Below are 20497 nucleotides of genomic sequence, written 5' to 3'. Positions count from 1 at the left end.
TATATAGAAAGAAGAAAAGAAAAACAATAGGACAGGAACGTGAGGCACGTTTGTGCGCTTATGCACGCCTTATGATCCTCTTAGGAATGGGGTGAGGTCAATATTAGAAAGTTTTTGGTTAAAGCTTTTAGGATTATGGGAAGAGACCACAGAGTCAGGTAAAGTGTTCCAAGCACTGATGATTCTGTTACAGAAGTCATATTTTCTGCAATCTAGATTAAGTTTGACATTAAGTTTAAATCTATTAGTTGCTCTAGTATTATTGCAATTAAAGCTGAAGTAGTCTTTAACCGGAAGGACATTACAATAGATGATTCTGTGAGTTAAGCTTAGGTCTTGTCGAAGGCAACGGAGTTCCAAGTTTTCTAAGCCTAGGATTTCAAGTCTGGTGGGATAGGGTATTCTATTGTTTTCAGAGGAATGGAGAACTCTTCTTGTAAAATATTTCTGGACACGTTCAATTGTATTGATGTCAGAGATGTGGTGAGGGTTTCATATCACCCAAGTTCGTTCAACGTATGTAAAATAATATATCCATTCTTTTTATTAGAGCTTTTAAAATTAAATAAACACCAAAGAAAAGAGCAGATGTTATTTTTTGCCAGGATTTTAAAAATACAACGCGTGAAATTTATTTAATGGGGACTTAAACTCAATACGGTGCCAAAATTGCAACAATGCCTGAGAGAAAAGGAATGTCTTAGCCTGAGGTCAGCCAAAATGACAGCATGTGGGTGCCAGCATGTGGGTCCCTGGGGGGGCATTCCACGAACAAGACTTCGCAAACAGAAAGGCTTCTCCCGGCTTACTTTCCTTGGCAAAGACACCAGGAAGAGAACTTCCAAAGGCGTTCAAAACATCCACGCAAATTCGTAAGTAACTTTATCCGCACACCCAACACTGGTAACGCCAATCTGGTCTCCAGTTCAAACTCTGGCAGGTGTTTCTCTCTCAAACGCAATCCAAAATTTGCCCTAAACTTTCCGAGACACTTGAAATTAATCAGCTGCAGGAAAGACGAGGCTACACAGCCCCTTGCAGGTGCAGCTTCGGCATCTCCTCTTCTATTACTCTCCCGAGACCGAAATCCCGCCCTCCGTTTCAGGGGCTCTCCTAAACCACCTCCCAACGCTCGGAAAGACGCGAGGCTCTGAACGCCCCCCCCCCCAATTCACTTAGAGGCGGGCTTGTGGGAAAGCAAACGGAGCGCCGCACTTCCCCGCCCCCCCTCCCCGCCTTCACTCTCTTCTCCGTCTCCCCTGGTTGTAAAGAAAGAAGCGGGTGGCGTCTCCCGCAGGCGAACGGGATCGGGAGCAAACCCCAGCCCTTGAATACCCTATCAAGCGGGATTTTGCCAAGTCGGCGCCAAGTCGGCTCAAAGTTTCCATGGAAGCGGACGGAACATGGCCCCAACTAAACGTTACAGTCTCGGAAGAGACCCGGAGCTGCCTAGCTTCTTCCCGACTAACTCACCCATGCCGCTGGGCTTCACTTTCTTCTCCGACGGCCGAGCCGAGAGATGCTGTCCCACAGAGAAGGAGCAGGAACTCTCCACCACCCGCCTCCACCGCTTTCTTGTTCCCCCGGCCGGGCGTCAGCAAAGCGGAGGCGGGTTCAGAAACCCCTCCTCCATTTGCCTCATCCCACTCGACCCGGGGCTGAGTCCCAGAGCGCTGGGGCGTCGAAAGGCGTCTTTCCCAGTCGAACAGGAAGGCGCGTTCCGCTTGCCCTCGACAGATGGCACATGAACCGTACACTCGTTGAGAAATTGCGAGTACACCTTTACAAAGCCTGTTTAATTTAACTGACACTTTTATTGCGCTGGAAAAACGGCAAGCGGTTTTCGGTGCGAGAAGAGGCAACATGCGCCCCTTTCTCCACCTGCCTCGGCGAAGGGGCTGGAGGGGAAGGCATGCAGCCGCATTTCCCTTGTTCGATTCTCGGGGCTCTGCAAAAAAGAAAATTTGTGAGCCTTATTTAGATTTGTTACTCCCCTCAGCCGGGGAACAGAGCAACTTCAGCATGGAAGAAACAGCCACTTCCATCTTCTACCTGTTGACTTAAGTTTTCCTATTGAACAGAAAAACGTTAGGATCTTAGCCCTCCGCAAATAGAGTTGGATCCTTCTTGTGATGGTTTCTCTTTGGAAAGATAAAAGCATCCATTTTCTCTCCAAATTACAAACACCTTAAATCTCCACAAACAGAGAAAAGGGCATTTTTTCCCCTGCCTACTTGGAGAAGGAGGGGAGATAGTTTTTGGGAACTGCCAATGAAATACACTACTTCTATGTTACATACTTGTTACATGTTCATGTCACATTTGTACCTGAGGTTAACTGATCTGTAGATTACTCTAGTTCTCTGACACATTGAGCCATACAGTACATACATTCACAGTAACGGTAAATTATATGGATGGCTGGTTTATGGTTTGTCAATGTATTTGACAAACCCACATAATTGGGCTAATTCAGTAAATCATAGATTCTTAATTAATCACATAAATTGAATTTGATCTCTTAGTAAAATTACAAATAGTATTTGTTATGTATTAACGTTTGTACCTTTAAATATTTGAGCGGGAAATCAGCACGTTGCTGATTGGACGAAGCCTCCAGCAGAACTGTATAAAAGGAGAGGTTTTTCCCCCAGCCTGTTGCTGGGTTCACCCTATATTAAAGAGCTGTTGTCACTACCCTGGTCTCCAGCCTCGTTACTTCCAGAACTTAACATTGGCGACGAGGATGGGATCTCGAGGCTGAGGAGAACCAGAACCGAGCTGAAGCACGATAGACCCGAACCCAGCAAATCCAGGGCAGAAAAGGCGAGATGGCCAGTTACACTCCACCCGCACCGTTCGACCCGGCTAAGGAGAAATGGGGAACGTATATGACCCGTTTCGAAAGTTTCCTAGAAGCCAACGAACTGCACGGAGTTCCAGACAACCGAAAAAGGGCTTATTTCTTAAGCCACTGCGGTCCGGAGGTCATCGACATCGCGGAAGCCCTGGCAGAGCCAACGCCGTTGCAGTCGGTGTCGTGGCCAACTTTACAGACTTTGCTAAGGAACCACTTCGCACCAACGCCGTCCAAATACGTGCGGCGGTTTGAATTCGGGGAGCGAAGGCAGATGGAGGGCGAGTCTATCGGTGACTACATGGCCGCCCTGAGAAGAGCGTCAGGACTGCGGATACGTGACCTAGACGAGGTGCTCTCGAGCAACTCATCCGAGTCAAAGACATCCGTACGGCGACGGCTGCTAGCAAAGAGCAACCTAACGCTGGCCAACGCTCTGGACGAAGCCAGAGCACATGAAATGTCATCCCAAGCGGCAGAGACGCTACAGAAGCCGGTTCCACAAAAGGCGTAGCGAAGGCAACCCGGTGCACCAGGAGGAGGTTCAGACCGAATCCGGCGGTGAAGACGAGGAAGGGTCTGCCGCGGCGACAAAGGGGACCGAGGCGAATCACGGAAGCTGCGGGGTCAACACCAGCGCCAACGCTGCAAATTTAAAGATGCGACATGTCGGCGGTGTGGGAAGAAAGGGCACTTAGCTCAAGTTTGTCGGCGGCCCAACCTTCCGCCGAAAATTCAAATCGGCCAATCAGAGCGGAATCGGCAAGGCGACCGCGATTGGCTCAAACAAAAAGCGCGGATTCAACCAAACAACTGTGGTCATAGGCGCCTCGACCAAAGTGGAGAAGATCTTCACCAGGCCAAAAATAGAGGAGTGCGGTGCCGGCTTGAAGTAGACACGGGATCAGCGATCACCATCATGTCCTGGGACACTTTGGCGGTCGCTGCCGTCCGTCGCGGCGCCACCTGCAAGCACAAGCGACTACGAGTCCACGACTACCAGGGGAATCGCATCCCTGTTCGAGGGACCACCTCCGTCCGAGTCGAGTACGGCCCTCACAAGAAGACCCTGCCCATCACGATCGTCGAAGGAACTCTGCCCAGTCTGTTGGGACTAGACTGGTTTCGTGCCCTGGGCATGGGAGTGACTGGCATCTACAGAAGTGACTGTAACCTGAAAGACATTCTCTTTAACGAGTTTGAAGATGTCTTCAAGGACTGCCTGGGCAAGTACAAGGGGACCCCTATTTCCTTCAACTTAGACCCCCAGGTAGCCCCCATTAGGCTTAAGGCGAGGAGAGTCCCTTTTGCCCTAAAACCAAAAATCGATAGGGAGCTGGACAAGCCCATAAATCAGGGGATTTTGGTGCCAGTCGATCACGCAAAGTGGGAGACGCCAATCGTCACCCCCATCAAACCGGACGGGTCAATTAGAATTTGCGCTGACTACAAGGCGACGCTTAACAAAGCCTTACAGAAAAGCGCTTGCCGGTTCCGTGGTGCAACACTTATTGCACTCTTTGGGGCAAGGGCAAGTCTTTGCAAAGTTAGACTTGGCCCAAGCCTACCAACAACTGCCAGTAGACGCCCGCACAGCCAAGCCCAAACGATTGTGACGCACAGGGGGCCTTCAAGTGCACCCGATTGCAATTTGGGGTTAGTGTGGCACCAGGGTTGTTCCAAAACCTGATGGAACGACTACTGCAAGGGCTCCCAGGGTAGTTCCTACTTGATGATGTCCTAATTTCAGGGAAAACATGGAGGAATTGGGGAGCGGTTAAGAAAGGTCTTGAGCATTTTCCGGACAGCGGTTAAAAGTCAAGACAAATAAATGCCAGATAGGGGTCGAATCGGTCGATTTCTTGGGCTACGGATAGACAAGAAAGGAATTCACCCTACTGAGAGCAAGGTTAAGGCAATTAGGAAGGCTCCAGCGCCCAAAAACAAAGCAGAGCTGCAGGCATTCCTGGGATTGGTTAATTTTACGCGGTCTTTTAAAGAACAAAGCAACCGTTGGAACCGCTGCATAGGCTCTTAGGAAAAATACTGTTTGGTCTTGGGGAAAGTCAGAAAATAGGGCTTTTGAAGCAGTAAAGAACCTGCTCTCAAGTGATAGCCTGCTCATCCAATATCACGACTCACTACCCCTAGTGCTGGTTTGCGATGCATCCTTATGGGGTGGGGCTGTACTCAGCCATAGACTTCCAAACGGCACAGAAGCCCCTATAGCTTCTACTCTAGAACGATGTCCTCCCCAGAGAGGAACTACAGTCAATTAGACAAAGAAGCACTAGCCATTGTATCAGGGGTCAAAAAATTCCACGAGTATGTCTTTGAGCGGAATTTTGAAATCGTGACTGACCACAGACCGCTACTAGGATTACTGGCTGGCGATCGCCCAACGCCTGTGGCACTTTCGCCACGCTTGACCCGATGGACTATATTCTTAGCCGCTTATTCGCATACAAGCTGCAGCATCGACCAGGAAAAGAAGTGGGGCATGCAGACGCGTTGAGCCGATGCCCACTACCAGGGGCGATCAAGACCCCACTCCGGGACGCCCATCCTCCTTATTGACTCGTTGGACTCTGGCCCAGTCACATCAAGGAAGTGGCTCGGGCATCATACCGGGACATTGTGTTAAGGACTGTACTCGGTTGGGTACAGAGAGGGTGGCCCGCTGCGCGGGCTAACGGTTCAAAGAATTTGTTAAAAACGAGATGAGCTCTCGGCTCAAGGGGTGCCTGTTATGGGGTGATCGTGTAATAATTCCTGTTAAGTTAAGGGGAAAGGTATTGGACCTCCTCCACGAGGTCACCCAGGCATCGTAAGGATGAAGGGTTAGCTAGAAGCTATGTATGGTGGCCACTCATGGGCGCAGAGATTGCTGAGAGGGTAGGGAAATGCCAAGCTTGCCAAGAGTCCAGACCTCTACCCCAACAGCCCCAGTCAGAGAATGGGAAAAGCCCCAAGGGCCCTGGTCAAGAATCCACATTGATTTTGCTGGCCCTTTCACGCCAAACGTTCCTAGTGGTGGTGACGCATTTTCCAAATGGTTGGAGATCATACTCATGAAGTCCACCACGGCCGAAGCAGTAATCGCAACCCTCGCCACCTATTCGCAACTCACGGGTTGCGGACACTCTGGTGTCCGACAATGGGCCCCAATTCCACGGCAGCCCAGTTTGAAGAATACCTGGCAGAGGAAGGCATCCGACATGCCCTCTCTGCGCCTTTCCACCCTGCGCCGAATGGCCTTGCAGGCGTTCCGTCCGGGCGCTAAGGAGGCATTGTCCAGGCTCAAGCCAGGTGACTGGCAAACAAAAATAGACTTTCCTAGCCGTCCAGCACAGAACCCCAAGCACGGCCACTGGAAAAAGCCCAGCCGAATTGCTAATGGGACGGAAACTCCGGTGCCCACTTGACCGTTTGAACCCCCATTACACACCGAGGGTTACAAGGGGAACTAGAAAAGACAAGGAAATGAGCATAGGCGACGGGTGTGGGCCCGAACTATGGGGACGGCCCTAGTTGGTCGAGGACAAATAACAAAGATAACCGGCCCAAAATCGACGTGGTAGAGCTACCAGACAACCGAGTGTGGCGGCGCCACATAGATCAGTTAAGGAAACGAATAACTGACCAAACCAACCAACAGAGACAGATAATGACCAATACCATTTTGAATCCACAGCTGACAATGACCCGGGAGGCGCAAGACTTAGCTGAGGTCCCAGAGTTCCAGCGACGCCATCAGGTCCCGAGGGAAACAGCAGGAAAATTCAAAATTAATCAAGGCGGATGGCCAAGAAAAAAGTCGGCCAATAATCCGAGCCCGATGGCCCAGAGAAAGAGCTGGGAGGAAAACAGCCCCTCCGACCAGCTCAAAACACCACCAGAACTGAACCGCGAGGTCAGAAAGAACTAGGAGACGCCCAGGTTATTTGCGTGACTACGCCGAAAATAACATGTAAATAAATATGTAAATAGAGGCAAGTGTTTTCTGGGAGGGGAGGAGTGTTATGTATTAACGTTTGTACCTTTAAATATTTGAGCGGGAAATCAGCACGTTGCTGATTGGACGAAGCCTCCAGCAGAACTGTATAAAAGGAGAGGTTTTTCCCCCAGCCTGTTGCTGGGTTCTCCCTATATTAAAGAGCTGTTGTCACTACCCTGGTCTCCAGTTCAAACTCTGGCAGGTGTTTCTCTCTCAAACGCAATCCAAAATTTGCCCTAAACTTTCCGAGACACTTGAAATTAATCAGCTTCAGGAAAGACGAGGCTACACAGCCCCTTGCAGGTGCAGCTTCGGCATCTCCTCTTCTATTACTCTCCCGAGACCGAAATCCCGCCCTCCGTTTCAGGGGCTCTCCTAAACCACCTCCCAACGCTCGGAAAGACGCGAGGCTCTGAACGCCCCCCCCCAATTCACTTAGAGGCGGGCTTGTGGGAAAGCAAGCGGAGCGCCGCACTTCCCCGCCCCCCCTCCCCGCCTTCACTCTCTTCTCCGTCTCCCCTGGTTGTAAAGAAAGAAGCGGGTGGCGTCTCCCGCAGGCGAACGGGATCGGGAGCAAACCCCAGCCCTTGAATACCCCATCAAGCGGGATTTTGCCAAGTCGGCGCCAAGTCGGCTCAAAGTTTCCATGGAAGCGGACGGAACATGGCCCCAACTAAACGTTACAGTCTCGGAAGAGACCCGGAGCTGCCTAGCTTCTTCCCGACTAACTCACCCATGCCGCTGGGCTTCACTTTCTTCTCCGACGGCCGAGCCGAGAGATGCTGTCCCACAGAGAAGGAGCAGGAACTCTCCACCACCCGCCTCCACCGCTTTCTTGTTCCCCCGGCCGGGCGTCAGCAAAGCGGAGGCGGGTTCAGAAACCCCTCCTCCATTTGCCTCATCCCACTCGACCCGGGGCTGAGTCCCAGAGCGCTGGGGCGTCGAAAGGCGTCTTTCCCAGTCGAACAGGAAGGCGCGTTCCGCTTGCCCTCGACAGATGGCACATGAACCGTACACTCGTTGAGAAATTGCGAGTACACCTTTACAAAGCCTGTTTAATTTAACTGACACTTTTATTGCGCTGGAAAAACGGCAAGCGGTTTTCGGTGCGAGAAGAGGCAACATGCGCCCCTTTCTCCACCTGCCTCGGCGAAGGGGCTGGAGGGGAAGGCATGCAGCCGCATTTCCCTTGTTCGATTCTCGGGGCTCTGCAAAAAAGAAAATTTGTGAGCCTTATTTAGATTTGTTACTCCCCTCAGCCGGGGAACAGAGCAACTTCAGCATGGAAGAAACAGCCACTTCCATCTTCTACCTGTTGACTTAAGTTTTCCTATTGAACAGAAAAACGTTAGGATCTTAGCCCTCCGCAAATAGAGTTGGATCCTTCTTGTGATGGTTTCTCTTTGGAAAGATAAAAGCATCCATTTTCTCTCCAAATTACAAACACCTTAAATCTCCACAAACAGAGAAAAGGGCATTTTTTCCCCTGCCTACTTGGAGAAGGAGGGGAGATAGTTTTTGGGAACTGCCAATGAAATACGCTACTTCTATGTTACATACTTGTTACATGTTCATGTCACATTTGTACCTGAGGTTAACTGATCTGTAGATTACTCTAGTTCTCTGACACATTGAGCCATACAGTACATACATTCACAGTAACGGTAAATTATATGGATGGCTGGTTTATGGTTTGTCAATGTATTTGACAAACCCACATAATTGGGCTAATTCAGTAAATCATAGATTCTTAATTAATCACATAAATTGAATTTGATCTCTTAGTAAAATTACAAATAGTATTTATTAGACTTTTATAACACTTCAATTATAATTGCAGAGCGTTCCGTCCGGAGCGCTAAGGAGGCATTGTCCAGGCTCAAGCCAGGGGACTGGCAGACAAAAATAGACTTTTTCCTAGCCGTCCAGCACAGAACCCCAAGCACAGCCACTGGAAAAAGCCCAGCCGAATTGCTAATGGGACGGAAACTCCGGTGCCCACTTGACCGTTTGAACCCCCATTACACGCCCGAGGGGTACAAGGGGGAACTAGAAAAGACAAGGGAACTGAGCATAGGCGACCGGGTGTGGGCCCGAAACTATGGGGACGGCCCGAGTTGGGTCGCAGGACAAGTAACAAAGATAACAGGCCCAAAATCGTACGTGGTAGAGCTACCAGACAACCGAGTGTGGCGGCGCCACATAGATCAGTTAAGGAAACGAATAACTGACCAAACCAACCAACAGAGACAGATAATGACCAATACCATTTTGAATCCACAGCTGACAATGACCCGGGAGGCGCAAGACTTAGCTGAGGTCCCAGAGTTCCAGCGACGCCATCAGGTCCCGAGGGAAACAGCAGGAAAATTCAAAATTAATCAAGGCGGATGGCCAAGAAAAAAGTCGGCCAATAATCCGAGCCCGATGGCCCAGAGAAAGAGCTGGGAGGAAAACAGCCCCTCCGACCAGCTCAAAACACCACCCAGAACTGAACCGCGCAGGTCAGAAAGAACTAGGAGACGCCCAGGTTATTTGCGTGACTACGTCGAAAAATAACATGTAAATAAATATGTAAATAGAGACAAAGTGTTTTCTGGGAGGGGAGGAGTGTTATGTATTAACGTTTGTACCTTTAAATATTTGAGCGGGAAATCAGCACGTTGCTGATTGGACGAAGCCTCCAGCAGAACTGTATAAAAGGAGAGGTTTTTCCCCCAGCCTGTTGCTGGGTTCACCCTATATTAAAGAGCTGTTGTCACTACCCTGGTCTCCAGCCTCGTTACTTCCAGAACTTAACAGTATTTATTAGACTTTTATAACACTTCAATTATAATTGACTCAAAGTAATATACTACCATATAAGACCTGGAGACTTATAATTAGAATCAGGAGAGAATCAAGAGCATACATTATGCATTGGTGTATTAAGTCAAAAATCTAGTTGATGGCATGAAAATGCTATCCCCAATTGTACAGAATTTAAAGCAGGATTTGAAAACCAGGGTTTTGTGTGGTATACAGTAGCAAATAAACTTGAAATGGACCCATCACACATTGTCAGAATTCAGCAATATAGCTAAGATAGTGGCACTGTTTGCAGCATACCCATGGTCACATCATCAAATCTTTATAAGGTAGGTAAAATGAGGACCCAGATTGTTGGGGGGGCAATAAGTTGACTTTGTAAAAATATACAAATAGAATGAGACTATTGCCTTATACACCGTAAGCCGCCCTGAGTCTTCGGAGAAGGGCGGGATATAGAATAGAATAGAATAGAATTTTATTGGCCAAGTGTGATTGGACACACAAGGAATTTGTCTTGGTGCATATGCTCTCAGTGTACATAAAAGAAAAGATACGTTCATCAAGGTACAACATTTACAACACAATTGATGATCAATATATCAATATAAATCATAAGGATTGCCAGCAACAAGTTATAGTCATACAGTCATAAGTGGAAAGAGATTGGTGATGGGAACTATGAAACGATTAATAGTAATGCAGATTCAGTAAATAGTCTGACAGTGTTGAGGGAATTATTTGTTTAGCAGAGTGATGGCCTTCGGGAAAAAACTGTTCTTGTGTCTAGTTGTTCTGGTGTGCAGTGCTCTATAGCGTCGTTTTGAGGGTAGGAGTTGAAACAGTTTATGTCCAGGATGTGAGGGATCTGCAAATATTTTCACGGCCCTCTTCTTGATTCGTGCAGTATACAGGTCCTCAATGGAAGGCACGTTGGTAGCAATTATTTTTCTGCAGTTCTTATTATCCTCTGAAGTCTGTGTTTTTCTTGTTGGGTTGCAGAACCGAACCAGACAGTTATAGAGGTGCAAATGACAGACTCAATAATTCCTCTGTAGAATTGGATCAGCAGCTCCTTGGGCAGTTTGAGCTTACTGAGTTGGCGCAGAAAGAACATTCTTTGTTGTCCTTTTTTAATGATGTTTTTGATGTTAGCTGTCCATTTGAGATCTTGCGATATGATAGAACCCAGAAATTTGAAGGTTTCTACTGTTGATACTGTGTTGTCAAGTATTGTGAGAGGTGGAAGTATGGAAGGGTTTTTCCTAAAGTCTACCACCATTTCTACGGTTTTGAGTGTGTTCAGTTCCAGATTGTTTTGGTTGCACCACAAGGCTAGTCGTTCGACCTCTTGTCTATATGCGGATTCGTCATTGTCTCGAATGAGACCAATCACTGTTGTGTCATATAAATGTAAACAAACAAACAAATGTAAACAAACAAATGTCTATCAGAAATTTTGGGCTCAATTGTGGCTGTAAATCAAAAAGTACCTGTTTTAGGTTATTAGATGAATATTTTGTGAATCAAGCCCACTAAACTCACTGCACTTGAATTAAAGACTGTAAATATCTGTGATAAGTAGTCTAAGCTATTGCCACTCCTAATTACATAATGAAAAAAATACGTTATTAGCAAAACGGTAACTATGTGCTTCCGCCTTAACAACAAACTAGCATATGAAGCCCCAAAGGTCTACTTAAACAACAACTTACTCCCCCCCACATGATCATCCAAAGTACCTTGAAGTAACATTGGACCAGACTCTCTCATACAAGATACATCTAGAGCAGGGGTGTCAAACTCAAGGCCTGTGGGCCGGATCCAGCCCGTGGCGTCGTCCTGGAAATAGCAAAGGTGTCAGTCTGGAAACCATCTTTTACTTTGGATCTTCAGGGCTGCGACATTTAGTGCTGTAGGAAACTGGGAGAGGGGATTGTATGGAGTTGGTGAGATATCTAGCCATAATAACATTCTTTTCTCTGAGAGTCAAGGACATCCTGCCCTGCACCTGGAGTGGTGTGACTGGGCAGCATCTCCAGTTGGGATGGTGCATTGATTGGACCATGTGATGAACATGTGGGTGTTGGGGCAGGGACTTGGACTTTCTTGGGTGGGGAAAACCTGGAAGTTTTCAGATTTGGGTTTTCCCAGATGTGCCAATATGACATCTCTAATAAAATGGAACTTTGGAAAACCAAATGGATTGCCAAGTGTCAATATAAGTGACCTTACAAAAAAGGTGCCAGGCTTTGAACTACCACATCAGCAATGGACAATCTTGCATAGGATTTGCCCCTCACATAGCATTTACCAGGACACTCTGTATAAATGGCCATGGTATCCTCCCTTCAATGTGACTGCGGGGTCCCTTGTCAAACTGTAGATCACACTGTGACCAGCTGTAAGCTACGATGAGCTTACGATGAGCTACGATGAGCTTACAAAAGCAACATAGCCAGAGAACAGGTCTAACTCTAAGTCTGGGCAAGACTTTTCAAATTAGAAAAGCTTGCAGACAGAGAGGAACAGGAGAGAGCGAGCACAGGCCAGAAGCAAAGACCACCCCCTCCTGATCCTAGAGCACAGAGAGAAGAGAGAAGGCAAGACCAATGCAGACTGAGCCGGCTATGAGAGAGGAGAGAACCCCGCCCCCTTCACAAGGCACTGAGGACTGAGATGTAAGGAGGTGCTGGTGGGATGGGCATTTGTTGTGAATAAGCATTGAATCTGTGGAGCCTTGTGAGCACTTGCCGATGCCTGGAGATTACTGTGCTCTGTATTGTAGGGCTTGCCTGGTTTGCCTGTTTCGCTGAACTTCTTGCTCTGGTTACTGTTTGGCTAAATCTGACTTATTGCACTGCTGGCCCTGCTTACTCTTTGGCTCACTTTGCTTACTGGACTACTTGCAGCCAGGGGCTGCTGAAGGTTCGTGTGAGAGCTTTGCTCCAGAACTTGTAGTAAACATGGGGACGTTTGGGTGCAAAGTTGGAGCAGGAAAGGGAGTTAGACCTGTTCTCTGGGTGTGTTGTTTTTGTGCCACGCCCCCGGTCATCATAGCTTACAGCTGGTCACAGTGTGATCTACAGTTTGACAAAGGACCCTGCAGTCACATTGAAGGGAAATATAATCTTATATCAGATTTATCTTTCTTTCCTTAATATCTGCTGAACTGTTACTCAAATTTATATCTGGAGAAATTATTTCAAGAGAAGTGATAGTGTTTGCTAACTACAGTTAGTCTTCAATTTACAACAGTTTATTTAGTGACTGTTCCAAGTTGCAACAGCACCAAAAAAAAGTGATTTAAGACTGTTTTTCACACGTACGACCATTGCAGCATCCCTGTGACCATGTGATCAAAATTCAGATGCTTGGCAACTGACTCATATTTATGACGGTTGCAGTATCCCGGGGTCCTTCTGACAAGCAGCCAATGGGGAATCCAGATTCATTTAACAACTGTATGACTAACTTAATAACTTCAGTCACTTAACAACTATGGCAAGAAAGGTCATAAAATGCGGTCAAATTCACTTAACAAATACCTTGCTTAGCAGCAGAAATTTTAGGCTCAGTTGTGGTCGTAAGCTGAGGACTACCTGTATATCTCAATTCAGTGAAATAATCAGAAAAATATTCCATTCAATAGAATAGAAGTCATTCCATACTATAAATGTCTATAGTTCTATGTTCCAGCTAAGTAATGATAATGGGATTATCCTGTTTAATTATACACACTATAGAAACTTTAAAATATTATTTCTGGTTTTTATTCATTTTTAACCAACCATAAAATGGTGGCATTCTTTGCTGTATTGTATTTTTTAAGTTAATTGCTTTGCCTGTGAGTTTTACTACAGTTGTTAGTTCATATAGAAATTTCTCAGGCTCATGATAGATCAGCAGATATACAAAGTTCAGTGCTACTATCATCAGTCATCTGTGGAAAGAAATATTTTTTATACTATTTCATGTGTACTCATCTGAGCACAGTTCATTTTTCTATGAACTGTCCATACACAGTAGATGAGCACAATGACATTCCTATAATTTATGCTGTATGTATGCTAGAACATGCTCTAAAGCACAGTGATACTAAACGATCTCTTGCCACAGTCTTGCTCCTGATGAAATTAGTTATTTTAAAAAATCTCTCCCCATGCACTCATGAGAAATATAATCTTACATCACGTTTACCTTTCTTTCCTTAATAACTGCTGAATTGCTACTCAAATTATATATGTTTATATATATATATATATATATATATATATATATATATATATATATATATATTACAAGTTATCTTCTAGAGAAGTGATAGTGCTTTCTAACTATATCTCAATTCAATTTAATAATCAGAAAAATATACTATTCAATAGAAACTGGTTAGAATTGGTGTCCACTGATATTAATATGTTTGTGATTATCTCATTACTTAACTTGCTCTGCTCCACTGATTTGTTTAAAAAACTTGTTTTTAACTTTAAAAAGATTGAGAAGCTATATATAAAAGTAGCAGTTTTTAGCATCAATCAAGAATAGACATTCTTAGAAAATAAAAAAATGATGGATACAATTGAGTAACTTGCTGGGAAATATATCTATCTTCCTAGAAGAAAAGCTGTAATATGTCTTCCTGAAAATCCTGAGATGCAGTCAAACAAGCATTACCTAACTATGGCACAACATGCTTTTATACAGGTAGTCCTTATCTTACGACCTTTCATTCAGTAACTGTTCAAAGTTACAGCAGCATTGTACCAAGGGATTTTGGACCAATTGCAAAGCTGTTGCAATGTCTCTGCAGTTATGTGATCAAAATTTGGACTCACCCAGATTTATGACTGCAATGGCACTTCAATTCCTCCTACCTACCTATCTTTCCCCATCTTTTGATCCCTTCCCTCTGCGCACCATCGCTACGCACAGACATGCTGTGGTTTGTATAAGGCAAGTCTTCCTCCCACTGCAATATGCAATCTCCTCCATCCACACATCTGTCAGCTGATAAATCCTAGCTGACAGTCACATGGAGGAGAGGTAGAACACTGTGGCCAGACAGTTGCAGTTCACAACCCAGTGAGGGTTCTGAAATGCAGTGAGTCATTCCTGTTTTATCATGCAATCAAGGTAACAGGTCATGCAGTGGGACTTTTATTCTCACAGTTGCAGCACAAGGCCTCTGTTTCCCATTAGCCTGTCCATTGTTTAGGCTCAATATGAAGGGCTGGCCCAATCCAGAGCCCAGATATAAAGGACTAAAATTCAGGGTGTCTGGGTTACAACTGGGAAAGTGTAACAACCCTGGTTGTGGAGGATTACCTCATAAATTGATTCCTGAAAAGTTAGTGCTTTGTGTCTTCAAAGGCTAAATTATCATGTAATCCATTTTACTAGTATATCCATGACATATCCTTCTTTACATTTGGCCTACTCTTATGCTGATTGGAAACTCAGTTTCTTTCTCTTTGCTTGTGTTCTTTTGCTTTTCTAATCTGAAATGATATGAAGAATTAGATATGTATATCTTCTTGCCCTGCATAAGGTGACACCTTTCCTGTATTTTATATAGCCTTCCCTAAACTGGTATATTCCAATTACATTAATTTACAGTCTCTCAAGCATGGTCACAGTTAGCGACAACAGAAACTACATGCCACTCCAAAACTTCTTTTTTTTAATATTTTGACAGTCCTGGAAGGGTGTTGTTTTTTTTATGACTTATTTCATGCTATATCAGGGGGAATTAATGTATGCCTTGAGTAGGGAATGTATGATCACAAATGAATGTGACACTTAATGATTAAAAATGTTCTTTTCCTTTCTGGTTCTGTTTGATGCTATTATTCAATATATATCATAGCAATGAAAATGCAATTAAATACTGATTAAGGTAGGTATCTTCCTATTTCCTATGCAATTCATTTCTGTCCAGATTAGCCTATATAACCTTATCCTAAACTGTTGTACTTATTTAATTGATCGATTACATGCCATCAAGTAGTGATACATAGATTTTATTATTGATAATTTGTTTCTAACCCATTCTTTCACATCTCCCAACAGTGCTGTCATTGCCATTGTAACTGAGTCCATCCGCCTTGCTGCTGCTCGTCAGCCTCTTCTCTTTCCTTCCACCTTTCCCAGCATTAGCATTTTCCAGACAGATGATTTAATAAAGTTGAATGAATTCTTATACATAGCAAAATATTCCATATTTCTACATAGTGATTTTGCTTCTTTCTCATGGATTAACGACCTAAAACTTTCTCTTTCTTCTGAAGTGTCATTGATTTTATGATTCACTTTATAATGAATTGAGTATATGTGTAATTGTATAATAAACTCCTTTCTCCGTGATGGGTATGTGGTGCATTTCATTGTATGGCTTTCCATTTGCTGTTTACTATGTCCTGCTATAATTAAAACATTGGCAATTCTTCCCTCGTGCTTTCAGTTTTACTCTGTAAAACTGCTGCTATTAATTTCCTGTTAGCTACCTAAGATATACTGTAGTTTTCTTTGTAGATTAATCTCAATGAAGTTATTTTGCATATATTGTCCTTTTGAATATGTACTTCTATTGAAATATTTTTGATATCTGAATATTCCATTTCAATATCTGAATATTCCATGATATAATCACAGTTTTGGTCACACTTACTTTTAATAGTGTGCCATAAATCCATTCAAAACATCCCTTAACTATAGGAAAAGAGAACAGGTGACCTCTGCTGATCAAGTGATGGAGAATAACATCAAAAATTCATAAAAGAGTGAGATTTATAATATTAGGTCACTGTACATTATACAAAGTCACTACAGATTTCTCAGGGTCAGTAATTAGTTATTGGCCAAATTGAGAAGTGAGAAATTCCAAACACTGAAAACAAAGAACAAAAATTGTTGCCATATTCTAAGCTGCCACGGATCCTGCAGTAACAAACAAATAATTCACTCCAACTACTTCCATTCAAGAGGAAAGTAAACCAAGTGCATTCTATTGCAGGAAAAGCAAAGACTCATCTTATTGCATCTTTATAGAAAATATAGGATGATATTACAATGTAAGGTGCCTATTTTCTGGCTTTCCACTTTATGGAAAGATTATGATCCTCACATATCATAAGCTATGAAACAGCTAATTTTTCACATATTTAAGTCCCATCATAAGCTACTCTTTTTATATCCCTTGCTATTTAACCTTTATACTTTGTCCCAGTGTACAAACCATTCTGAATACATACTATATACACTATTACACTCCAAGCATTTGGTGATAGGATTTGTATTTCATTAAAAAGAACCATTTGTTATTAATGAGCGGCACCTTCCTTCGAGACAGCTCAAGATAGCAAGCAAAAGCAAATAAATTTTGAAGGGAATTTTGAGAGTGTATCAGGATATCACATGCATTTTTAAGTTGCTGGGATGCAGGTAACAAATGTTGGATTGCAAAGCAGCCTATAGATTGCACAGAATATTGTTAGCATGCTCGGGGTAAATGGCTTTAGTTGCCCAGTTTTGACATTCTGGCAAAAAAATGCCAAAAGTGACCAGTACTGCCAGTGTGGAGTAAGGCTGGTAACGTATATACACTTTTTTCTGTTTTACTAGAAAGCATTATGTGAAAGCTTCATGTGAAGGAAGCCATAATGGATAGCAGTGATTAATGTGTATGAGGCCATCTGATGACATTCATGTCACATGAAACATTTCAGTTCAGAATCTAAAAGGAATAAATTGCAAACACCATTAATTAAAAATTCCATTTTCGGCCAATGGAATTAGATTTTTAAAGATATTGTATTTTAACTTTTGTGTATTTGTTTTATTCTGGCTGTAAACCGCCATGAGTCTTCGGAGAAGGGTGGTATATAAATATGAATAATAAATAAATAAATAAAAAGCAAAATGAAAGAAAACAAAGCTGGTGGCTATGAAAAGAAGGGGTAATATAATAGGCCCAGTACTCTTCAGCATCTTCATAAATGACTTAGATGAGGGAATAGAAGGGAAATTTGCGGATGATACTAAGCTGGCAGGAATAGCCAACACCCTAGATGATAGGTTCAAGATTCAGATGGAACTTGACAGACTTGAACACTGAGCCCTTTCTAACAAAATAAAATTCAATGTAGAGAAAAGTAAAGTCTTACACATAGTCAAGAAAAATCAAAAGTACACATATAGACTGGGTGAAACCAGGCTTAATAGCAGTAACTGTGAGAGGGATCTTGGGAGTCTTAGTGGACAACCAATTAAATATGAGCCAAAAGTCTGCGGCAGCAGCCAAAAAAGCCAACACAATCCTAAATTGCATTAACAGAGGCATACAATCAAGATCAAGTGAGATACTACCACTTTATGAAGCCTTAGTAAGACCACACCTAGAATACTGCATCCAGTTTTGGTCACCACACTATAAAAAAGATGTTGAGACTCTAGAAAAAGTGCAGAGAAGAACTACCAAGATGATTAGGGGACTGAAGGCTAAAACATACAATGAATGGTTGCAAGTACTTGACATGGCTAGTCTAATGAAGAGAAGGACCAAGGGAGACATGATAGCAGTGTTCCAATATTTGAGGAGCTGCCACAGAGAGGAGGAGATCAGTCTATTTTTCAAAGCACCCAAAGGCCAGACAATAAATAATGGATGGAAACTGATCAATGAGAGATTCAACCTAGAAATAATGAGAAATTTCTGACAGTAAGAACAATCAACCAATGGAACAGCTTGCCTTCAGAAGTTGTAGGAGCTTCATCACTGGAAGCTATCAAGAAGAGACTGGACTGCCATTTGTCAGAAATGGTGCAGTCTCCTGCTTGGGCAGGGGGTTGGACTAGAAGATCTACAAGGTCCTTTCCAACTTTGTTAATCTGTTAATAGATTTCAATAAAATTATTCTGATATTATGGAGTTAATTAGTACATGCAGGGAACTGAGGGTGTAGGGTTAATTAAGACTAAAAAGTATTTCAGAAATTATAGGTATCTATAATTATGGGTGTCTAACACTGTCAGTGAATATGAAAGCAGATATCCCTATGTTAGTGACCATTAAATGATGTGCTCCCCTAATAGTGATAAAGAATCGGAAATTATATTTTGAAAAATTGTATATGAATGAATGAAATTCTGAATAAATGAATAAAAAATTGCCAACTGAATGACCGAATGAAATTAGGAGAAAAAAAATCATCATCATCAAGGCTTGGTGGTGCAGTTTTTGACATTTAAGTAAAATTGCTTGACATGTGAAAAATCATGTATTCCATCCATGGATTAGATCCTGATCAATGGTCAAGAGATTTAGGTGGTTAGGGTTTTTTTGCTGGAAGTTCTCTCATCCCACAAAATGATGTCTCCATGGGTGTCAGATCTGTCAATGCACCACTTTAGCTTCGCTTCACATTGATGCCATAAAAGAGGGGAGAGAGAGAGAGAGCAAGGCAAGGGAACACAGAGGGGGGGATGACAGGTACCAGAGGTGCCAATTGGACGTTGTGACAAAAAGAAATTAAAAAAAAAACAATGGTTGAGAGATCCAAGGACACAATAGTGAGAATGAAATGCAAACATCAACCAAAGAGGCCCAAACCCAGGACTGTTATCAAAACAATTAATTTGAATACTATTGGACACTGACCAGATGACTAAAGGGGGAGGACCTGGAAGAATCTGAGAGAAGGAAAATATACTGAATTTATGTGGGAATATTTGGATCTGGTTTTGCTTATGCTGCAACCACTTGGCCTTACTAAAAGTCTACCTTTTCTCTACAAATGGAGTCAAGATTTTTCTTTCCCAAGTGTCCAAACAGGGACAAGGATGAGACTGGGATTGGAAAACTGACATCACTTGAACACTTTCAATATAACTCATGGTTAGAAATCATGACTAAAAAGTAAAAATAAAACAAATCAAAGTATACTTTAGAATACTGCATGTACTCAGCCATTTTTTGTAAATATATAGCAGGTTCTGTAAGTTTCTGCTTTGCTTGGCTTGACTTCTGTGACAATAGTATGTGTCATTATTATTATCATTATTAGATGATTTATTCAGGCTTTCAAACATAGGCTAGATGGTTATTGTTCTGTCCCCCTCCCCACCTCACAGAGAAGACACAGAGATGCGTGTCCCACAGTCCTTTATATTTACAACAGACCTGACTTTCTGTAGTGGATGATAGACTTGGCAGCGACAGTGCAAGGCCTGCCAAGTTCCGAGTTCCTTATCTCTTACGGAGACAGAAGCCTACATATCCAAAATCCATTGCCAAGAGCTCACAGAAAAATCCTTTGCACAGTCCAGGCCTTTTAACTCCCAAACAACTGATCTGCAGTTCACACTTGGTAGTTTTTTATCTGTCACAAGGGCCAGATGGCAACTCCACCCACTTTTATCACCTGTGAGGTGTGGCTCAGTGACTCAGCAATCTCTGGGCCTGCCACACCTCTTTCTTTGCTGTGCACGCTTATCTTTTCATCGCTGCCTCGGGTCAATCCAGGATTGATCTTCAGCAGCTGGAACCTGAGGCGTTGCCAGGGAGGAGGAGGGTCCGGGAGAGGGAGGCCTTGTCAGCTCCTCCTCCTGGCCTGCAGGTGGAACCTGGGGCGATGCCAGAGAGGAAGGTCCTGGAGAGGGAGGCCTTGTCGGCTCCTCCCCATCACTCTCAGAGTCCTCTTCCTCCATGAGGACAGGCTTGGGGGCCGGAGTCACAAAAAGTTATGTACTGGGAATTACATAGCGAATCCTGCAGTGCTACTGTATATGTAAAGATTTGGACTTGATGATCTCTGAAGCTTCTTCCAACTCTATGG

At 43.9% G+C, this 20497-nt stretch overlaps 1 protein-coding gene across 4 annotated transcripts in view; it reads right to left on the bottom strand.

The window, feature by feature from the left end:
• The window catches only part of GPM6A (glycoprotein M6A), a 223267-nt gene extending 221605 nt beyond the window's left edge, over window positions 1-1662 (bottom strand). For 2 of the 4 annotated variants that reach the window (XM_058193481.1, XM_058193482.1), the window contains exon 1: window positions 1474-1650. Coding sequence is in view for 2 of the 4 variants with exons in the window: in XM_058193482.1 (XP_058049465.1) it covers window positions 1474-1477 (4 nt within the window). In the remaining 2 variants the exon portion in view is untranslated. Of the gene's footprint in view, window positions 1-1473 lie in introns of all 4 variants that reach the window. The other 2 variants (XM_058193478.1, XM_058193479.1) reach the window with 2 other exon arrangements.
• Window positions 1663-20497: the final 18835 nt, after the last annotated feature.

The sequence above is a fragment of the Ahaetulla prasina genome, chromosome 8, assembly GCF_028640845.1.
Source record: "Ahaetulla prasina isolate Xishuangbanna chromosome 8, ASM2864084v1, whole genome shotgun sequence".
In the NCBI taxonomy this organism is placed as follows: Eukaryota; Metazoa; Chordata; class Lepidosauria; order Squamata; family Colubridae; genus Ahaetulla; species Ahaetulla prasina.
This window is presented reverse-complemented; position numbering and strand designations above follow the sequence as displayed.